Source organism: Triticum dicoccoides, chromosome 5A, assembly GCF_002162155.2.
Source record: "Triticum dicoccoides isolate Atlit2015 ecotype Zavitan chromosome 5A, WEW_v2.0, whole genome shotgun sequence".
Classification (NCBI taxonomy): Eukaryota; Viridiplantae; Streptophyta; class Magnoliopsida; order Poales; family Poaceae; genus Triticum; species Triticum dicoccoides.
In genome coordinates, this window is record NC_041388.1 from 684,266,618 (window position 1) to 684,288,910 (window position 22,293).

Here is a 22,293-nt window from a genome sequence, read left to right on the forward strand (position 1 = left end):
TGTATTCACACATGTATTATGTTTCCGGTTAATACAATTCTAGCATGAATAATAAACATTTATCATGATATAAGGAAATAAATAATAACTTTATTATTGCCTCTAGGGCATATTTCCTTCAGTCTCCCACTTGCACTAGAGTCAATAATCTAGATTACACAGTAATGATTCTAACACCCATGGAGCCTTGGTGCTGATCATGTTTTGCTCGTGGAAGAGGCTTAGTCAACGGGTCTGCAACATTCAGATCCGTATGTATCTTGCAAATCTCTATGTCTCCCACCTGGACTAGATCCCGGCTGGAATTGAAGCGTCTCTTGATGTGCTTGGTTCTCTTGTGAAATCTGGATTCCTTTGCCAAGGCAATTGCACCAGTATTGTCACAAAAGATTTTCATTGGACCCGATGCACTAGGTATGACACCTAGATCGGATATGAACTCCTTCATCCAGACTCCTTCATTTGCTGCTTCTGAAGCAGCTATGTACTCCGCTTCACATGTAGATCCCGCTACAACGCTTTGTTTAGAACTGCACCAACTGACAGCTCCAACGTTTAATGTAAACACGTATCCGGTTTGCGATTTAGAATCGTCCGGATCAGTGTCAAAGCTTGCATCAACGTAACCTTTTATGATGAGCTCTTTGTCACCTCCATATATGAGAAACATATCCTTAGTCCTTTTCAGGTATTTCAGGATGTTCTTGACCGCTGTCCAGTGATTCACTCCTGGATCACTTTGGTACCTTCCTGCTAGACTTATAGCAAGGCACACATTAGGTCTGGTACACAACATTGCATAATGATAGAGCCTATGGCTGAAGCATAGGGAACATCTTTCATTTTCTCTCTATCTTCTGCAGTGGTCGGGCATTGAGTCTTACTCAACTTCACACCTTGTAACACAGGCAAGAACCCTTTCTTTGCTTGATCCATTTTGAACTTCTTCAAAACTTTGTCAAGGTATGTGCTTTGTGAAAGTCCAATTAAGCGTCTTGATCTATCTCTATAGATCTTAATGCCTAATATGTAAGCAGCTTCACCGAGGTCTTTCATCGAAAAACTCTTATTCAAGTATCCCTTTATGCTATCCAGAAATTCTATATCATTTCCAATTAGTAATATGTCATCCACATATAATATCAGAAATGCTACAGAGCTCCCACTCACTTTCTTGTAAATACATGCTTCTCCAAAAGTCTGTATAAAACCAAATGCTTTGATCACACTATCAAAGCGTTTATTCCAACTCCGAGAGGCTTGCACCAGTCCATAAATGGATCGCTGGAGCTTGCACACTTTGTTAGCTCCCTTTGGATCGAAAAAACCTTCTGGTTGCATCATATACAACTCTTCTTCCAGAAATCCATTCAGGAATGCAGTTTTGACATCCATCTGCCAAATTTCATAATCATAAAATGCGGCAATTGCTAACATGATTCGGACAGACTTAAGCATCGCTACGGGTGATTAGGTCTCATCGTAGTCAATCCCTTGAACTTGCCGAAAACCTTTTGCGACAAGTCGAGCTTTGTAAACAGTAATATTACCATCAGCGTCAGTCTTCTTCTTGAAGATCCATTTATTCTCAATTGCTTGCCGATCATCGGGCAAGTCAACCAAAGTCCATACTTTGTTCTCATACATGGATCCCATCTCAGATTTCATGGCTTCAAGCCATTTTGCGGAATCTGGGCTCACCATCGCTTCTTCATAGTTCGTAGGTTTATCATGATCTAGTAGCATGACTTCCAGAACAGGATTACCGTACCACTCTGGCGCGGATCTTACTCTGGTTGATCTACGAGGTTCAGTAGTATCTTGTTCTAAAGTTTCATGATCATCATCATTAGCTTCCTCACTAACTGGTGTAGGTGTCACAGAAACAGTTTTCTGTGATGCACTACTTTCCAATAAGGGAGCAGGTACAGTTACCTCATCAAGTTCTACTTTCCTCCCACTCACTTCTTTCGAGAGAAACTCCTTCTCCAGAAAGTTTCCGAATTTAGCAACAAAAGTCTTGCCTTCGGATCTGTGATAGAAGGTGTATCCAATAGTTTCGTTTGGATATCCTATGAAGACACATTTCTCCGATTTGGGTTTGAGCTTATCAGGTTGAAGCTTTTTCACATAAGCATCGCAGCCCCAAACTTTCAGAAACGACAACTTTGGTTTCTTGCCAAACCACAGTTCATAAGGCGTCGTCTCAACAGATTTTGATGGTGCCCTATTTAACGTGAATGCGGCCGTCTCTAGAGCGTATCCCCAAAACGATAGCGGTAAATCAGTAAGAGACATCATAGATCGCACCATATCTAGTAAAGTACGATTACGACGTTCGGACACACCATTACGCTGTGGTGTTCCGGGTGGCGTGAGTCGCGAAACTATTCCACAATTTTTCAAATGTACACTAAACTCGTAACTCAAATATTCTCCTCCACGATCAGATCGTAGAAACTTTATTTTCTTGTTACGATGATTTTCAACTTCACTCTGAAATTCTTTGAACTTTTCAAACGTTTCAGACTTATGTTTCATTAAGTAGATATACCCATATCTGCTTAAGTCATCTGTGAAGGTGAGAAAATAACGATATCCGCCACGAGCTTCAATATTCATCGGACCACATACATCTGTATGTATGATTTCCAACAAATCTGTTGCTCTCTCCATAATACCGGAGAACGGTGTTTTAGTCATCTTGCCCATGAGGCACGGTTCGCAAGTACCAAGTGATTCATAATCAAGTGGTTCAAAAAGTCCATCAGTATGGAGTTTCTTCATGCGCTTTACACCGATATGACCTAAACTGCAGTGCCACAAATAAGTTGCACTATCATTATCAACTCTGCATCTTTTGGCTTCAACACTATGAATATGTGTGTCACTACTATCAAGATTCAACAAAAATAGACCACTCTTTAAGGGTGCATGACCATAAAAGATATTACTCATATAAATAGAACAACCATTATTCTCAGATTTAAATGAATAACCGTCTCGCATCAAACAAGATCCAGATATAATGTTCATGCTTAACGCTGGCACCAAATAACAATTATTTAGGTCTAATATTAATCCCGAAGGTAGATGTAGAGGTAGCGTGCCAACTGCGATCACATCGACTTTGGAACCGTTTCCCACGCGCATCATCACCTCGTCCTTAGCCAATGTTCTCTTAATTCGTAGTCCCTGTTTCAAGTTGCAAATATTAGCAATAGGACCAGTATCAAATACCCAGGTGCTACTTCGAGCATTAGTAAGGTACACATCAATAACATGTATATCACATATACCTTTGTTCACCTGCCATCCTTCTTATCCGCCAAATACTTGGGGCAGTTCCGCTTCCAGTGACCAGTCTGCTTGCAGTAGAAGCACTCAGTTTCAGGCTTAGGTCCAGGTTCGGGTTTCTTCTCTTGAGCAGCAACTTGCTTGCCGTTCTTTTTGAAGTTCCCCTTCTTCTTCCCTTTGCCCTTTTTCTTGAAACTAGTGGTCTTGTTGACCATCAACACTTGATCCTCTTTCCTGATTTCTACCTTCGCAGCTTTCAGCATTGCGAAGAGCTCGGGAATAGTCTTATTCATCCCTTGCATATTATAGTTCATCACGAAGCTCTTGTAGCTTGGTGGCAGTGATTGGAGAATTATGTCAATGACGCAATCATCTGGAAGATTAACTCCCAATTGAATCAAGTGATTATTATACCCAGACATTTTGTGTATATGCTCACTGACAGAACTGTTCTCCCCCATCTTGCAGCTATAGAATTTATTGGAGACTTCATATCTCTCAATCCGGGCATTTGCTTGAAATATTAACTTCAACTCCTGAAACATCTCATATGCTCCATGACGTTCAAAACGTCGTTGAAGTCCCGATTCTAAGCCGTAAAGCATGGCACACTGAACTATCGAGTAGTCATCAGCTTTGCTCTGCCAGACGTTCATAACATCTGGTGTTGCTCCAGCAGCAGGCCTGGCACCCAGCGGTGCTTCCAAGAAGTAATTCTTCTGTGGAGCAATGAGGATAATCCTCAAGTTGCGGACCCAGTTCATGTAATTGCTACCATCATCTTTCAACTTTGCTTTCTCAAGGAACACATTAAAATTCAACGGAACAACAGCACGAGCCATCTATCTACAATCAAGCATAAACAAGCAAGATACTATCAGGTACTAAGTTTCATGATAAATTTAGGTTCAATTAATTTACTTAAAGAACTCTCACTTAGATAGACATCCCTCTAATCCTCTAAGTGATTACGTGATCCAAATCAACTAAACCATGTCCGATCATCACGTGAGATGGAGTAGTTTCATTGGTGAACATCACTATGTTGATCATATCTACTATATGATTCACGCTCGACCTTTCGGTCTCCGTGTTCCGAGGCCATATCTGTATATGCTTGGCTCGTCAAGTATAACCTGAGTATTCCGCGTGTGCAACTGTTTTGCACCCGTTGTATTTGAACGTAGAGCCTATCACACCCGATCATCACGTGGTGTCTCAACACGAAGAACTTTCGCAACGGTGCATACTCAGGGAGAACACTTCTTGATAATTAGTGAGAGATCATCTTATAATGCTACCGTCAATCAAAGCAAGATAAGATGCATAAAAGATAAACATCACATGCAATCAATATAAGTGATATGATATGGCCATCATCATCTTGTGCTTGTGATCTCCATCTTCGAAGCACCGTCGTGATCACCATCGTCACCGGCGCGACACCTTGATCTCCATCGTAGCATCGTTGTCATCTCGCCAATCTTATGCTTCCACGACTATCGCTACCACTTAGTGATAAAGTAAAGCATTACAGCGCGATTGCATTGCATACAATAAAGCGACAACCATATGGCTCCTGCCAGTTGTCGATAACTCGGTTACAAAACATGATCATCTCATACAATAAAATTTAGCATCATGTCTTGACCATATCACATCACAACATGCCCTGCAAAAACAAGTTAGACGTCCTCTACTTTGTTGTTGCAAGTTTTACGTGGCTGCTACGGGCTTAAGCAAGAACCAATCTTACCTACGCATCAAAACCACGACGATAGTTTGTCAAGTTGGTGCTGTTTTAACCTTCGCAAGGACCGGGCGTAGCCACACTCGGTTCAACTAAAGTTGGAGAAACTGTCACCCGCAAGCCACCTATGTGCAAAGCACGTCGGGAGAACCGGTCTCGCGTAAGCGTACGCGTAATGTCGGTCCGGGCCGCTTCGTCCAACAATACCGCCGAACCAAAGTATGACATGCTGGTAAGCAGTATGACTTATATCGCCCACAACTCACTTGTGTTCTACTCGTGCATATAACATCAACATATAAAACCTAGGCTCGGATGCCACTGTTGGGTTTCATAGTAATTTCAAAAAAATTCCTACACACACGCAAGATCATGGTGATGCATAGCAACGAGAGGGGGGAGTGTGATCTACGTACCCTTGTAGATCGACAACGGAAGCGTTTGGTTGATGTAGTTGTACATCTCCACGGCCCGACCGATCAAGCACCGAAACTACGGCACCTCTGAGTTCTAGCACATGTTCAGCTCGATGACGATCCCCGGGCTCCGATCCAGCAAAGCATCGGGGAGGAGTTCCGTCAGCACGACGGCGTGGTGAAGATCTTGATGTTCTACCGTCGCAGGGCTTCGCCTAAGCACCGCTACAATATGACCGAGGTGGAATATGGTGGAGGGGGGCACCGCACACGGCTAAGGAACGATCACGAAGATCAACTTGTGTGTCTAGGGGTGCCCCTCTGCCCCCGTATATAAAGGAGCAAGGGGAGGAGGCCGGCCGGCCCCTATAGGCGCGCCAGGAGGAGTACTCCTCCTAGTAGGAGTAGGACTCCTACTAGGAGGGGGAAAGAAGTGGGGAGGGAGAGGGAAAGGGGGGGGCGTCGCCCCCTCTCCTAGTCCAATTCGGACCAGGGGGGAGGAGGCGCGCAGCCCACCTCTGGCTGCCCCTCTCTCTCTCCACTAAGGCCCATATGGCCCATTACTTCTCCCGGGGGGGTTCCGGTAACCCTCCGGCTCTCCGGTTTTCTCCGAAATCACCCGGAACACTTCCGGTGTCCGAATATAGCCGTCCAATATATCAATTTTTATGTCTCGACCATTTCGAGACTCCTCGTCATGTCCGTGATCACATCCGGGACTCCGAACTAACTTCGGTACATCAAAACTCATAAACTCATAATATAAATGTCATCGAAACCTTAAGCGTGCGGACCCTACGGGTTCGAGAACAATGTAGACATGACCGAGACACGTCTCCGGTCAATAACCAATAGCGGAACCTGGATGCTCATATTGGCTCCTACATATTCTACGAAGATCTTTATCGGTCAGACCGCATAACAACATACGTTGTTCCCTTTGTCATTGGTATGTTACTTGCCCGAGATTCGATCATCGGTATCTCAATACCTAGTTCAATCTCGTTACCAGCAAGTCTCTTTACTCGTTCCGTAATACATCATCTCGCAACTAACTCATTAGTTGCAATGCTTGCAAGGCTTATGTGATGTGCATTACCGAGAGGGCCCAGAGATACCTCTCCGACAATCGGAGTGACAAATCCTAATCTCGAAATACGCCAACCCAACATGTACCTTTGGAGACACTTGTAGAGCACCTTTATAATCACCCATTTACGTTGTGACGTTTGGTAGCACACAAAGTGTTCCTCCGGCAAACGTGAGTTGCATAATCTCATAGTCATAGGAACATGTATAAGTCATGAAGAAAGCAATAGCAACATACTAAACGATCGGGTGCTAAGCTAATGGAATGGGTCATGTCAATCAGATCATTCACCTAATGATGTGATCCCGTTAATCAAATAACAACTCCTTGTTCATGGTTAGGAAACATAACCATCTTTGATTAACGAGCTAGTCAAGTAGAGGCATACTAGTGACACTCTGTTTGTCTATGTATTCACACATGTATTATGTTTCCGGTTAATACAATTCTAGCATGAATAATAAACATTTATCATGATATAAGGAAATAAATAATAACTTTATTATTGCCTCTAGGGCATATTTCCTTCACTTGCAATCATGGGCTTTGCCACTTTCTTTGATATCGATACCGTGGCCCTCTTGTGGAGCAAGACTCTTAAAGTAGCTTTTGTTGGGCATGTCGAGAACGGTCTATATGTGATTAACTTTTCGGAGCGACCCACTAAGGCCGCGACATGCCTAATGGCTAAAGTTGATGTGGGATGGCTTTGGCATCGTCGTTTAGCCCATGTTAATATGAGATCTTTGCAAAGTCTTCTCAAGGGGGACCATGTCCGTGGACTAACGAATGTTAGCTTTGTTAAAGATCGTGCTTGCAGTGCCTGTATCGAAGGATAGCTACATGAGAAGGCTCACCCTCCCACGACTATCATTTATTCAAAGAGGCCCTTGGAGCTCCTTCACATGGATCTTTTTGGGCCCCCATCCTTCGATAGTCTTGGAGGTAGGAAGTATTGCTTGGTGATTGTGGATGACTACTCAAGGTACACATGGGTGTATTTCTTCAAGAGGAAGAGCGAGACCCAACAAACCGTCATTGACTTTGCAAATGAAGCACAACGTCAACACAATGCAAAGATCTTGACAATAAGGAGTGACAACGGCACCGAGTTCAAGAACTACACCTTGGATGAATTTCTTAGTGATGAGGGAATCAAGCATCAATATTCCGCAGCATACACCCCTCAACAAAACGGTGTTGCGGAGAGGAAGAACCGGACGTTGATGGATGCGGCAAGGACCATGATGGCGGAGTTCAAGTCTCCATACAACTTTTGGGCCGAAGCCATCAACACCGCGTGTCATGCATCCAATTGGCTCTACCTCCGCAAGGGCTTGAACAAGACCCCATATGAGATACTCACCGGTAACAAGCCTAACCTCAAGTACTTCCGGGTATTCGGGTGTAAGTGTTTCATTCTCAAGAAAGGTGTTCGTTTGTCTAAATTTGAGGCTAGAGCTTATGAGGGCATATTTGTTGGTTATGCTACAAACTCTCATGCTTACCGTGTCCTCGATAAATCCACGGGACTTATTGAGGAGACATGTAACGTGGAGTTTGATGAGAATAACGGCTCCCAAGTGGAGCAAAGTGGCACTTGTGATGTAGGTGATGAAATTCCTCCTCAAGCCATAAGAAGAATGGGTGTTGGTTTCATCCTACCCATTGAGGAACCCCTTGTGGCCGAAGGAGAAGGACAATGCTCCACTCAAGTGGAGCCATCACCAACTCAAGGCCCACACGCTTCCGAAGAACAAAGTGAAGGCCCTCAACCTCATGAACAAGACCAAGGGCAAGATCATACTCAAGACGGTGTTGACACACCAAGTGATGCCCAAGGTCAAGTTCTCTCCCCCGAGCAAGTTCAAGTTCATGACGGTGCTCAAGATGATCAAGTAACCGCTCCTCAACTCACCATCGAGGAGGAATTAGAGCTTCGTGCCGCCAAGGTTGCTTCCAAGCTCTCCACCAAGGATCATCTCATGACGAATGTGCTTGGAAGCTTAAGAAAGGGGGTAAGCACTCGTAGACAATTAGCAAATTATTGTGAGCATCACGCGTTTGTCTCTTGTGTGGAACCCCACAAGGTCTATGAGGCGCTAGAAGATCCGGATTGGCTCAATGCCATGCACGAAGAACTCAACAACTTCGAGCGCAACAAAGTGTGGAGATTGGTGCCAAGGCCAACAAGGAACCATAATGTCATTGGAACCAATTGGATATTCAAGAACAAGCAAGATTCCCATGGGATTATCATTCGCAACAAGGCTTGTTTGGTAGCACAAGGCTACTCCCAAGTCGAGGGTATCGACTACGGTGAAACCTTTGCTCCCGTTGCTCGTCTTGAATCCATTCTCATGTTGATTGCATATGCTTCTCATCATAACTTTGAGTTACAACAAATGGATGTGAAGAGTGCTTTTCTTAATGGTCCCATTAATGAATTGGTTTACATCAAGAAACCCCCCGGGTTCGAGGATCCCTACTTTCCCGATCATGTGTATCAACTCGATAAGGCACTCTATGGCCTTAAACAAGCCCCACGTGCGTGGTATGACCACCTTACCGAGTTGTTACAAGACCGTGGTTTTGAAGTTGGGCTAATCGACCCCACTCTTTTTACTAAGAAGGTCAAAGGGGAGTTGTTTGTGTGCCAATTATATGTTGATGATATTATCTTTGGTTCTCCTAACAAAGCTTTCAATGAGGAATTTGCCGCTCTCATGACCTCAAAGTTTGAGATGTCCTCCATGGGAGAGTTGAAGTTCTTTCTAGGGTTCAAAGTGAAGCAAAGAAGAGAAGGAACCTTCATCAATCAATCCAAATACACTCAAGACATGCTCAAGAGATTCAAGCTAAGTGACGTCAAGCCGGCCTCCACTCCAATGCCCACCAAGTGCCAACTTGACTTAGATCCCAATGGTAAAGTGGTGGATCAAAAGGTATATCATTCCATGATTGGTTCCTTGCTTTACCTTTGTGCATCTAGACCGAACATCATGTTGAGTGTGGGAATTTGTGCATGGTTTCAAGCCGCACCTAAGGAAAGTCACTATGTGGCGGTCAAACGAATCTTTCGATATTTGGCTCATACCCCAAACTTTGGCTTATGGTACCCAAGAGGATCAAACTTCAAGCTTGTAGGGTACTCGGATTCCAATTGGGCGGGAGACAAAGTGGATAGGAAGTCCACTTCCGGAGGGTGCCAATTCCTTGGTTGCTCTTTGGTAAGTTGGTCTTCCAAAAAGCAAAGTTGTGTGTCTCTCTCGTCCACTGAGGCGGAGTATGTTGCCGCCGGTAGTTGTTATGCACAACTTCTATGGATGAGGCAAACTTTAAAGGATTACGGTGTCACTTGTGACAAAGTGCCTCTTTGGTGTGACAATGAAAGTGTCATCAAGATTTCTCTCAACCCAGTGCAACACTTCAAGACGAAGCATATTGAGATTCGGTATCACTTCATCCGGGATCACATTAGGCGAGGAGAGATCGAGCTCAACTATGTCAACACTCATGACAACCTTGCAGATATCTTCACGAAGCCCTTGGATGAAGCAAGATTTCGTGAGTTAAGGCATGAGCTAAATATCATTGATTCGAGCAATGTTTCTTGAACCCGCGCACACCCTATCACGCTCAACTTGTTGTCTAGTTTAGGTGTAGGCATGGACATAGGGGGATTGTTGTTCTCTCAATGAACTCTCCCTCCCCCCATTATGCATAAATTGATCAAGTCTTTCACTTTAGCCATTGTTGATGGCACTTGTGCTTAAAAGACGAGTTTTGGTCATGGGCCCAAGGTTAAAATCTTCGCGGTGCCATACCTTTTGACTCAAACATAGGTGGCCTCGGCCACCGCCCTCTTGTGAAGAGGTGTGTCTTGGTAGTTTGCTGGTGTGTTTGCCGTTTTTGTCGTTTCGTCGAGCTAAAGCCGTGTCTGTTTAGTTGCCGTGGCGTGCTGGGCAGTACTACCGCTGGTGGTGCGTGGTACTACCACTTATAAGTGGTACTACCGCTGAGGGACGGGACCAGGGGGTTAAGTCGGGGCAGGGGAGGTTTCTTCTCCCCCATACCCATTCACTTCGCCCCTCTTGTCTCTTCCTCTCTCCAGCCTCCTCTCACCGCGGGAGGGCTCCGGCGGATCTCCGTCTCCGGGGCGTCCCTCTCCATTTCCTTTGGTGGAGTCGATCCCCACCTCGTCCTCTTGCCATGGATGCCGGTATTGCCCCCGTTCTTTCTTTCGTTTTGTCTCCTTTTAGTTCTTGTTTCTTAGGGGCAATGGTGGTTGCATCTCTAGATTTTTGGCTAAATCTAGGCTTGAGTTGGTTGGAGAAAGCAACTAGACTATCTCGATTAGAGTTTGGTAGGATTATTTTTGAATTTGGTAGGCCGGTAGTGCCGGATCTGACCACGGTAGTAGGAACCCGCTGTTTCACTGCCTCGTGCTAAGAAACTGATGTTTCTCCACCTCAAGCGGTACTACCGCTCTCTTGGAGCAGTACTACCGCTTGACCTAGAGCGGTACTACCGCTCTCTCTGGGGCGGTACTACCGCGGGCAGGTCACGGTACTGCCAATGCGTGCCAATTTCCATCATTTTCCTGCCTTACCTTGATCTTTTGTTGAGTTTGTTGGCTTATGCTCGTTCTTTCTGGTTGTTTTGCGTGTTCTTGTGTTTGGCTCCAGGTGATGACCCTTCTGAGCAGCAAGGTCGCCGTATCAACCCCGGGCGTGCCACATCAAAACACTACCGTACCTCTGAGCCAGCCGGTGGTTCCTCGAGCACCCAACCGCCTCCAGCAAGTGCATCTGCAAGTGTTCCTCCACCTCCTCAGCAATCTAAGTGGGCCGCCCAAAAACCCAAAGGGAAGACTGTGACTGAGATGACCAACAAGGAGTTTTGGGAGAAGCGTCGTCGCAACCCCTATGCGGTGGCCCAAGAACCCACTTTGGTCAACCGCCCGTTCTGGAACCATTTTCAGTTTGCCATCTACTTTAATGTGATCAAGGCCAAGAAGAATCTTTTTGTTGATGTTCGCTCCATTGATACTGATGTTGTGGAGAAGGACCCAGAGTACTTTGGCGAAGCTCTTCAGATGTGCACTCAGCTGAACATTCTCAGGATCATGCAATTCAATAAGGATTTCGATGCAGATTTGGTGGCTCAATTCTATGCCACCGTCCATCTTGGGACGGATGTCGACAGGACTCTGACATGGATGACCAATGGCAAGCTGCTTTCTGTCAAGTGGAAGGCTTTCATGGAGTTACTTGATGTGGTGGATACCGGGCTTGAGACTCCTGTCGGTTTCCGTCCTCACCGCAATGCTACATCCACCCACAAGCAAGCCCTTTGGCCCTACTGCACTATGAAGATTCACCCAGTAACTGAGAAGAAGACCTATGAGATGTCACCGTATCTGTACATTCTTCATTGCATATTCCGTGAGACTCTCTTCCCTCGGATCGGGAATCTGGATATGGTCCACTCTTACCTCGTAGACATGCTCCTTTTCTGTCAGCATGAGAAGGAAGCAAGCACTGGAGAGAGCCTGGATATCTCTCATGTCATGTGGTCTGAACTTCTATCTGCCATGTCTGAGCGCAAGTGTCCTATCTATCGTCCATTCATCATGAGGCTCATTGAGAGGGCCTGGGCACAGACTTATCCCAGAGTGCTGCTAGAGACTGGAGACTTGGTGTCTCATGAGATCAAGCGTCTGAGGAAGAAGGACAACTGGACAGCGCCTCACACAGGGGGTCCATCTACTATTGCTGCCACAGGGGGTCCGTCTGCTGATGCTGCTGCTGCCATGGGGACCGAGGGTGAGGCTGCTACTAATGATCATGAGGAGAACTTTGGCCCCTCTAGTGCAGAACCGTCGTGGGCACAGAAGCTTAAGCGCAAGATGAAGAAGCTTTTCTGCATGGAGTCTCATGGTCAGTACATGACTCATGTGGCGCAGAAGCATGCCAGGACGCGCCACAAGGAGCTCATGCGTCAGATGGGAGCAACTGTTATCAATGGGTCTGAGGGTCAGATCACTGAAGAGGAGGACTGGATTCATCAGAATTGCCACTGGACCGACTCCGATGCCGAGCAGTTTTCGACCCACGATGAAGATGCAGAGATGTGATGTTCGAGCTCTTCCACCTCCCATCACCTGGAGTCGTAGTGTCACTCTATGCCCTTTTTGGTGTCTCGCTGCCAAAGGGGGAGAGAGTGTAGGGATTTGCTTCTTATGTCGTGTTTTGAGTCGTCTTGTGGTTTCTTGTGTGTTCTCTTGGTGTCCTTCTTTGGTTTGGTTTGGTGTGAGACCTAAGCTCTAGACATATGGTGTGAGACATATGCTCCCTATCGCTATCTTATTACTTATGTCATGTCTGAGTACTGTAGTTTATTGTGAGATGCATGCTTGTCCTGTTTATTCAATTCTCTCATATATCTTGTGCTTAGTATTGTTGGACTATAAAACATAGGGGGAGTGTTGATCCGAATGTGTGGGTCGTGACATCTCTTGGTGCACACATTCTGGGGGAGCCCGCCTATATTTTGTAGTTCTTAGCTTTCTTCGTTTTATTTCTTTTCCTTGCGCAAATCCCTAGTTGTCATCATTCCACCAAAAAGGGGGAGATTGTTACGGCATATCTCTCTCAAGGTAGTTTTGGTGATTGATGACAACATGTTTGCGGACTAGTCTTCTGCTTTGAATAATTCACAGATTCTCCCCTGGCACGAGACGCCTTCTTCCCCTCGGAGTGTATTTCAAGACGGTGTAGCTCTTTCGTCTCTTTCTCGGTGGACTAGTTGCGTAGAGGGCACCGTACTATCAAGAGGGGGTCCATTGGGGTTTTGCATGGGTGGAATCATCACGTACACATCAGCTTCTCACCCTCCAGGCATTTCCTTTCCATTGAAGAGATCTCTCCTCTCTTCCTTGTCCTGTCTGGGTCTAAGCGGTAGTACCGCGCACCCAGCGGTAGTACCGCTGAGGAGCCAAGCGGCAGTACTGCTCCGCAGCGGTAGTACTGCCCTTGGCTCCACAGCAGTAGTACCGCTGGGGGCCTGGCACCTCCGCCGTGTCCTCACCATATTTGAGAGATCCCTTCTCTCTCGCGCGCGCGCCCCAGCGGTAGTACCGCACTGCCTGCGGTACTACGGCCGAAGGGTCACAAGCGGCAGTATCGCTCCACAGCGGTACTACCGCCCTTGACCCCACTGCCGTAGTACCGCTGGGTAGTCTGGCTCTTACCGCCTCGATTCGAGAGGTCTTTTTCTCGTGTCGGGTTTTGCGGCACTAGTCACGGTTGTAGTGGCGGTAGTACCGTTCCAGGAGCGGTAGTACCGCCCTACCACCGCGGTAGTACCGCATTTGGGTCTGTTCCCTACTAAGTCTCCTCAGCGTGGCAGTACTGCTGGTTGGCGCGGCAGTACCGTCGCCTGGCGGTAGTACCGCCCCCCTCTCAGCGGTAGTACCGCCCTGTGCGGGGCTGGTTGGTGGGGGGCAACGGGATTGTTGCCCCCACTATAAAAGGGAGTCCCCTTCCTCCTTCTCACCTACCTCTTCCTCCCCCAAGCTCCATTTATTGCTCAAGCTCCATTTATTGCTCAAGCTCCATTAAATACTCCAAGCTTCATTTTTGCCCGATCTATCTCTCTAGCCAATCAAATTTGTTGATTTGCTCGGGAGTGGTTGAGAAGGCCCCGATCTACACTTCCACCAAGGGATTTTTGATTCCCCCACTCATCCCTAGCGGATCTTGTTACTCTTGGGTGTTTGAGCACCCTAGACGGTTGAGGTCACCTCGGAGCCATATTCCATTGTGGTGAAGCTTCGTGGTCTTGTTGGGAGCCTCCGATTAAGTTGTGGAAATTGCCCGAACCTTGTTTGTAAAGGTTCGGTCGCCGCTTTCAAGGGCACCAATAGTGGAATCACAGCATCTCGCATTGTGTGAGGGCGTGAGGAGAATACGGTGGCCCTAGTGGCTTCTTGGGGAGCATTGTGCCTCCACACCGCTCCAACGGAGACGTACTTCCCCTCAAAAGGAAGGAACTTCGGTAACACACCCTCGTCTCCACCGGATCCACTCTTGGTTATCTCTTACCTTTACTTGTGCAAGCTCTTTATTGTTTCTACCCTTGCTTTCTTGTATGCTTGTTGTTATTGCATCATATAGGTTGCTCACCTAGTTGCACATCTAGACAACCTACTGTGATGCAAAGTTTAATTTGGTAAAGAAAAGCTAAAAATTGGTAGTTGCCTATTCACCCCCCCCCCCTCTAGTCAACCATATCGATCCTTTCAATATGTTCCAGGAGTTCGGGACTAACAAGTTCCTCTAGCGAGTGTAAAATTAATTCAAAAGACCTCCCGGTGGATCGACGTTCAGACCAGAGCCGAATGTATCTTTAGACCCGGCAAGATGGATGGGCAAAGCTTTTGATAGCCAAACCCCAAGTTTCCCCGTGGTGGCATTGGCAGCTGCTCATTGTGGACCAATGCTTTTCTTAGGTGCTGACCCAAGTTGTTTATTAGGAAACCTCGGGTTCATGACTCCCTATGCAAGTTTTATGTTGGCAAATTTTAGTACCAATGCTGGGCCTTCTAGAAGAGTTCAATGCTAGATAAAGGGGTTCAAGGGGCGGGCATAATACCCCACACACAGTATGATGAGCTCATCAAGGAACATAATAGCCAGAACAACGGAAGCTAGGGTTGACCGGAGTGGAACAAATCACCAAGGCATAGGCCTGAGCTTTCCATCGTTAGACAAGTATATAGTCAAGTCTAACAAATAAGCAATATAATAATGATGTCCCAGATATATCCATGTTACCACTTGGAAAAACTTGCACCTGCAACTAACAACGCTATAAGAGGGGCTGAGCACGGTAGCATAGCTAATCAAAAGGTTTGCTAGGTAGTGGAGGTTAGAGGTTGTATCATGGCAATTGGGAGGCTTAAAGGTAGCAAGACCAAATGATAATACCGAGACATCCAGCAAGCAAAGCTACTAACGGTATACAAGGTAATGCTCATTCTTACTTGTTATCCTGCTATGAATAAGATCTGTAAGCCAAACTTTGAAGGTGTAGTTGAACGAATTCTCCCACTCCGCATCATCTCTGTACTCTACCGATAAGAAGCAAATCCGAAAAGAGGCCAACAATACGGTAAACAAGCATGTCATGCATAAAGCACAATCAACAACAAACATGGCATGGAAAAGGCAAGTCAAACAAGTACTACACATTAAGTGAAACTTTGATATGCAACTTGCATATCGTCGAATAAAGAGGTGAAGATAAGTAAACTATCATCTCAAGTCCTTTTAAATGAGGTAGGAAGCAATATAACACAATTCCTGAAAAGGTCTCATATGCAATTAATAAGTCAATTATTGTTCTGCCCTAAACAATATTTTATAGTTGTTAAATAGGAAAAGCAAGTGCACCACTGCAATCTTTGCATTTTTGGGGTCCAATTACATATACAATTTCTTTAATTCTGAGTTACAGTTAGTTAGTTATGATTTAAATCAATTAGCAAGTTGTTTGAACAATTTTAATTCAAACAAGTTAAGGGCTCGTTCGAGATGGAGGAAAAGTACAGGAAAACCATTGGAAAGCTATCCTTAAGGAATGATTTCATTTTCTGCCATTCGGAAAGTTTTCTATGCCTTCGTCCGGTCGTAGTCCATTTTTTCATGGAGGCCCGAGGCAGGCAGGGGGAAAGCGGGACCATGGCACATTAGGACCCACATCCGCTGTCAAAAAGGTTGATTTGTACACACAGTGGCCCACTTACACAGCATTAGTATCATTTAAAATTCAATGCATGGGACCCACATGTGTTGAATTCATGGGTTACCTTATCCTGCATTCCGAACAGGCCTCTGTAGCTTCCTACAAAGTTTTTTGTTCTTATGTTTTGCATCTACCTTCCTTTTCATTTCTCCTATTTCATTCCAAACCTGTGTTTTCAATCCCTTTGACCCGAACATGCCCTAAATTTTTTCGGGAAAGATAGTACCGTCATGAATGTGGGACCAAGCCCGCGTTTGAACCGACATTGGTGCTATCATGCTACGTTCCATGACGGAACATCCATTCAGCCGTTGTGGGATGTCTCACTACCTTCGACGTCGTCGTCCATGGTCTCGGGTTTGGGAACAATACGAATTAGTGTTAGGGAAGGGAATTTGCGAATGGGGAACGAGGATTTTGCATTTTGAGAAAGAAAGAAAGTAATGTAACGGCATTTTTTGATAGTTCGCCCAATAAATAACTAGAGAGTCCTTTCTACAAAATAACTTGTCCCCGGACCTCGCGTGACTGTTTTGCGCTAAAATCGTGTCAGGTCAACGCCCTATGGAAGGATGTGGCACGCTAGTGACCAATGTTTGTTGATGCCCACCTCTCTTCATTAGTTCAGACTTTTGGATGAATTGATCGGAGCATGAATTCAATATGAAATCAGAGACAAGGGGTCTTAAGTTCATGGTCCTGCCACCACAGTATGAGAAAAATATTATGTGGCATACATTGATCCTACGTCTAAAATAGCCAAGACGTGACAGAGCGTGTCGAAATAGATTGCCCGTCTGTTGAAATGCAAGTCAGGGCCTGTTATTTTGTTTGTTTTCAGAGTCTGCGTGACGAAAGTGCATCCACAAGAAGAGTTCTATGACTGGCACTGCCAGTGTCGTTTACTACTACTAACATTAACTTGTCCGAATTGTATATGCTGCACGTCCCCAATATTGCCATGTGGTTCATCAGCAAAGCAAGGCTGCAGTTGCAGGATTACAGGAAGCTCTAGGATCTGCTCCAACTCCAAGAACGCCTACCCTACCTTCATCAGTGTTGCGTAACAAGCAAACGCATCACTGGGTGGAGCTGGGGCGACGGCAACGGTGCAGTGCTGGCCGGGGAGACCAAGCGCTGGCCCTGCGGAGAGAGTAAAAGGAAGGTGCAAACGGCGGCCGCCGTGCGGCGCGCTTAGAATTGGCAACAGCAATGCCGTTAAGCTTGCCATGTTTACACCGACGTAGCCGTTGGTGCTGCCATTTCTAGCTCCCCCCTCCATGCACGATGCGTATATAAGCATGCGCTCACAAGATCTCCCCGAAATCTTCCAGAGATCCCACGAAATCCCACGAACTCGCACCAGGATCCAGCACTAGATCATCACGTCCACCACCGGCGACGTGGAGGTGGAAATGCACGAGGAAGACCAGGAAGGCGGCGGCAGGAGGTGCGCGGCGTGCAAGTACCTGCGCCGGCGGTGCGCCCACGACTGCGTGCTCGCCCCCTACTTCCCGGCGTCGCACCCCCACCGCTACGCCTCCGTCCACCGGGTCTTCGGCGCCAGCAACGTCGCGAGGTTGCTCCAGGTACGTGACCACTGGTAATCGATCCGGCCACCATTGACATGTTAGAGCTCCTCCTTGCATTTGCACCGTTCAAGATTTAAATTGAGTTGCCATTTTGCAGAGCTTGCCGGTGGACGAGAGAGCTCAGGCGGCGGAGACGATGGCGATGGAGGCGCAGTGGCGGGTGGAGGACCCGGTGTATGGATGCACCGGGATCATCAGCCAGCTGCAGGAGGAGATTCAGGCCACGCAGTGCGAGCTCGCCAGGACGCGGGCGCAGCTCGCCATCGTCCCCGCGCACGGTGCGCAGCTGCAGGGTTCCACGGTTGCTCTTCCGCCGCCGCCGCAGCCGCAGCGTGACGACGGCCACCGCGTCCCAATCTCGCAGATGCAAGGGCTGGGAGAGGCGGTGCCGTTGCTTGACCCGGACGAGTTCCTAGATCTCGACGGGATTTGAGCTCTGATCGATCAAGCGCGTACGTGCATGCGATGCAGGCTGGGGAAATGTCAGGGCGAACGATGGTGGCATTGGGCTTTTTACCACTGATGAAGTTGATAATTGATGAATGAATAATGTCGTATTGCAATGATTTACACGCAATCTTCTTCTTTTTTTGAATTGGTTTGAATTGCTTACCACATATGTCACGTGGTGTACATGCAACCTTTTATTGTCCGTGGGTAGAGAATCTCTTGTTAATTTGAGAGATTTTATTAAAGGCTTGTGTATTGGTGGTATTGAATAGAAATGTACAGATATCTGAATTCTGAAACGCGCATGCATTGGTGACGTTGAGTAGGAATAAACTGAATCATGGTTTTCCATTTTGCTGTCCATATCAGCGGCTCATTTCTTCAATGCCTAATGCCGCCACAAGGAAGTTGAGCCTGAGCTGGAGGAAGAAGCTGAATTTCATGATCGGCCTGAAGATAAACTCCAGACGCCAATCGTGCCGCCATCCTCGTAGTAAAAGGAAAGAAGCATGATTTGTTATTGAAAAGGGGGGTGCCATCGGAGTAGGACTGACAGATGCTGTCACCATGGGTTTGAGCTTAGGTCCGGCGACACCAGCTTGGCTACCAGAGCACTCAAGGTCTAGAAGCAAATCAGCCAAAATGACAGCGCCAAACAAAATGGATCTATGCACGCTGGGGCAGAGGGGGTGAGCCCACTCCCCCTCTCTTCTCCTACCACCAGCAGAGATGGAGAACAGAGCAAAACAAATGCTTTGCTAGGATACAGATTAGAAAAATGACAGAAACATGGCACATGGCAAAATGTTATATTGCAGCCAACAGACGCATTTAGAACCGACTAGTACCGCACACGGCAATCCACCTCAAGACAGACATTTAACCCACAAAACAAGCACTTAGTTCAGGGATCACCGTTATGAAACCCGACTACAACCAACACGGATCTTAAGTCGAGACTGGTCCACAATGACAGACGATGAATACTTCTCAAGGCACCCTTTTCCGGGTTGTACTTGGTCTAACTCCATATATGCAGAGGCATTCATTTTAGATCTACTTCCAATAACTATGCGGATGTGCAGAGCATGGATCATTAAGCTTGCCAATCCTTCCTCTCAGACCAATGCGGGATACTGCTTTGCCTGCACCCGAACACGCCTCTTGTACTCAGCTGGATCCTGCACATATATACCGAAAAGGTGTGTTACCGACTACAGGGCCATATGCGAGCCGGTTTAGGAAACGTAGCCGGACTACCAGAATGCATTAGCTAGACCCTGGATGGTCGCTGTTGACTAACCTGGATGAAAAGGTGATAACCATCAGTCTGGGCAGGGTCAGCCGGGTTTGGCTGATCAAGCAAGTCCTGAATTCCAACAAGGATTTGCTTCACAGTAATAGCAGGTCTCCAGCCCTGAGAGGAAACAATCAAATGGTAAAACCATGCTATCAAATCTGGTACGGAGTACTAAATATACCCTAATAGATGGTTTGCAGGCTTACGCTGTCCTCATTGAGGATTGAAAGGCAGACTGTCCCCGAAGGGTAGACATTCGGGTGGAAGAAGTTCGTAGGGAACTTGCACTTGGGAGGCTTGCTGGGGTAATCCTCGCTGAAATGAAGGGTGAGAGGGAAGTATCCACCTTCCCAATCAGTCTGCACAACAAGAGATGGGAACAGTTAAAGCTGCGCCAAGTTATAACAAACAGTTTACGACTCTACCATAAAGAAGCGACAAATGCAGAATATGGCTGTAAGGCTATGAGTTATGACAAGCTTGAGAATGTACCAAGCAATAAGCTAACAACGGCATCCAACAGAGTGAACAGGTAAGGCAAACAACTGAGATCATTAACAAAGAAGAAACGTATGTTTACACGGTCTACATGTGTCGCACTAAATCATGGACATGTTGTCAAGTATTTTAGCCCAGTTTATACTCACTGTTGACGCTAGTCGCTAGACACCTCAGATTAGCCTAAATCAGATCGTTGCCACCAAAGAACGAGCAGGTTAACAATAAGTTGGCTAGCAGGAATCCTGGGTTTGAAGATATTGAAACCATATGGTACAGTGACTGGAAATATCCTAAAGCAACTCTACCAGGACACCTATGTACTGACTTGGCTGGGTAGATAACTGGACTTGCACAAAATCGGTGGTGACTCAATTGAGGTTCAGTGTGCAATCAATTTAACTCCATCTCAAACATCCATTGCAGCAATTAACACTCCTTTTGAAGTATCTATCTATCCTAAATGTGTGCCTAAACTCCGGGTTGAAAATTCTGAAAGTATACAGCAGGGCTATTGCAGGTATGCTAACACTATTTCACTGGGGACCTGATAGTGACTCTACTTAGGTGAGTCGATGACAGAAGTTTTCCTTTGCAATTGAAGTTGTGCATACAAATACAGAAAGAATTGAACTCCCAGTCAACCTCTAATTGAAGCATGAACTAACCTACTAATAGTGTAGACGTTTATGGATAAACCAGTAGCAGCTACATACATACTCTGTAGATAGCTACAGTTAGACTGACATTAAAAAGGTACTAATCCTTGGCCATACTGAAAATGCATGAAGAAACGATCACAGGCCACAGCACAATGCAATTGAAGGGTCAGACGAACTAAATAAGCACTAATCCGCGGAAAGGAAATAACACCAGCGGGTTCTTATCCAATATCTGTCCCCGGTTGAGTCACACAGCGGCACGCCCTAACCTCAGTCCACGGAGCGAGATCTGATCAGGCGAGCTGTGGGTGGGTCGCGAACGGGAAACAACCGAAGCTAAGCAACCCGATCTAGTCTAGGGTCAAACGAGAGGGCTATAGAAGGTGCTACGCACGCCGCTGTGAAACGATCGGGAGGAGAGCGGGGGCAGAGCTTATTACCCCTTGCTTGCCGGGGATGGTGCAGTGCCAGACCATGAGGTTGACCGTGCCGTCGCCCAGCGTCTCCGGCTTGGCGACGAAGCCCTGCGAGAACCAAAACCAAACAGATCAGGAACAGCCGCGCGACATCCTCGATCGAAACAGCAGGTTAGGTGGGGCGAGGCGAGGCGGGGAGCGAAATCGAGAGGGAGGGGGCGTACGTGGGGGTGGTTCTTCCGCCAGGCCTTGCGCTCCTCGGCGAGGCGGCCGCGCGCGATCCCACCGGAAGACATGGCGGCGGCGGCGGTGGACTCCGGCTGGTAGGTGGGGTGGAGCCGACGATTTGGGGCGGAGAGAGCGCTGAAGTCAAGCGTGTCCCCGTATTTATTTCCCTCTGCATCATCGGGTGGGCCCGGCCTGTCAGCGGCCGCGTGGGCGGGCGGGGCAAGCGAGGCGGCGTGGGCGTGGCCCGTCACGCTGCGGCGTGGGGCCTCGCACCGATTCGTTGCCGTCGGTTGTACGCTTCGAATTGTTTTCTTTTTATTTTCTTTTTTTTATGGAGCATCGGATGCGCGACGGCCGACGGCGACGGATGCGGTCGGTCGCGGCACCGCGGGTCAACGTTGGTGGGGAGTGCGGTGCGGTACAGCTGGGCGAGATGGGCCCGGAGGGGGAGGGGAGGGGATGAGATCGGGCCCGCGCCCGTCGCCGGCCTCGTTTTTCGCGGACGGGCCCCCACCGCTGGGAATGGGATTCTGCTTCGTCCTCGCCTTGGTCCATGCGACCATGCGTGCAGCGGGACGACGAGGAAGCGAAATTGAAATCCAGCTCTCCGCAGGTCAGGCATCGGCACTGAAAATATCCTGTGATCGTATTCGTACCGCTGGCTGGTATACTTGTGCTGTTCTACTACCGAAGATTACCAATGTCATAAATACAGTAGCTGGCAAATCTGACCCTATACATTAACGGACATGTCCGCGGGCGCATTCGGACTGGCCTTCATATT

At 47.1% G+C, this 22,293-nt stretch overlaps 2 protein-coding genes across 2 annotated transcripts; one reads left to right on the forward strand and one right to left on the reverse strand.

The window, feature by feature from the left end:
• The first annotated feature begins 17,778 nt into the window (after positions 1-17,778).
• On the forward strand, positions 17,779-18,388 carry LOC119300444 (LOB domain-containing protein 24-like). The gene is made up of 2 exons (XM_037577401.1): positions 17,779-17,952; positions 18,053-18,388. The coding sequence occupies exons 1-2, from the start codon at positions 17,779-17,781 to the stop codon at positions 18,386-18,388; spliced, it is 510 nt and encodes a 169-aa protein (XP_037433298.1).
• A 796-nt stretch (positions 18,389-19,184) lies between these two features.
• Positions 19,185-21,663, reverse strand: LOC119304134 (SUMO-conjugating enzyme SCE1). Its single transcript, XM_037581297.1, has 5 exons — positions 21,506-21,663; positions 21,306-21,389; positions 19,912-20,064; positions 19,709-19,822; positions 19,185-19,586 (listed from the first exon to the last, which is right to left on the reverse strand). Exons 1-5 carry the CDS (start codon positions 21,575-21,577, stop codon positions 19,524-19,526), a joined length of 486 nt encoding a protein of 161 aa, XP_037437194.1. The 5' UTR covers positions 21,578-21,663; the 3' UTR covers positions 19,185-19,523.
• Positions 21,664-22,293: the final 630 nt, after the last annotated feature.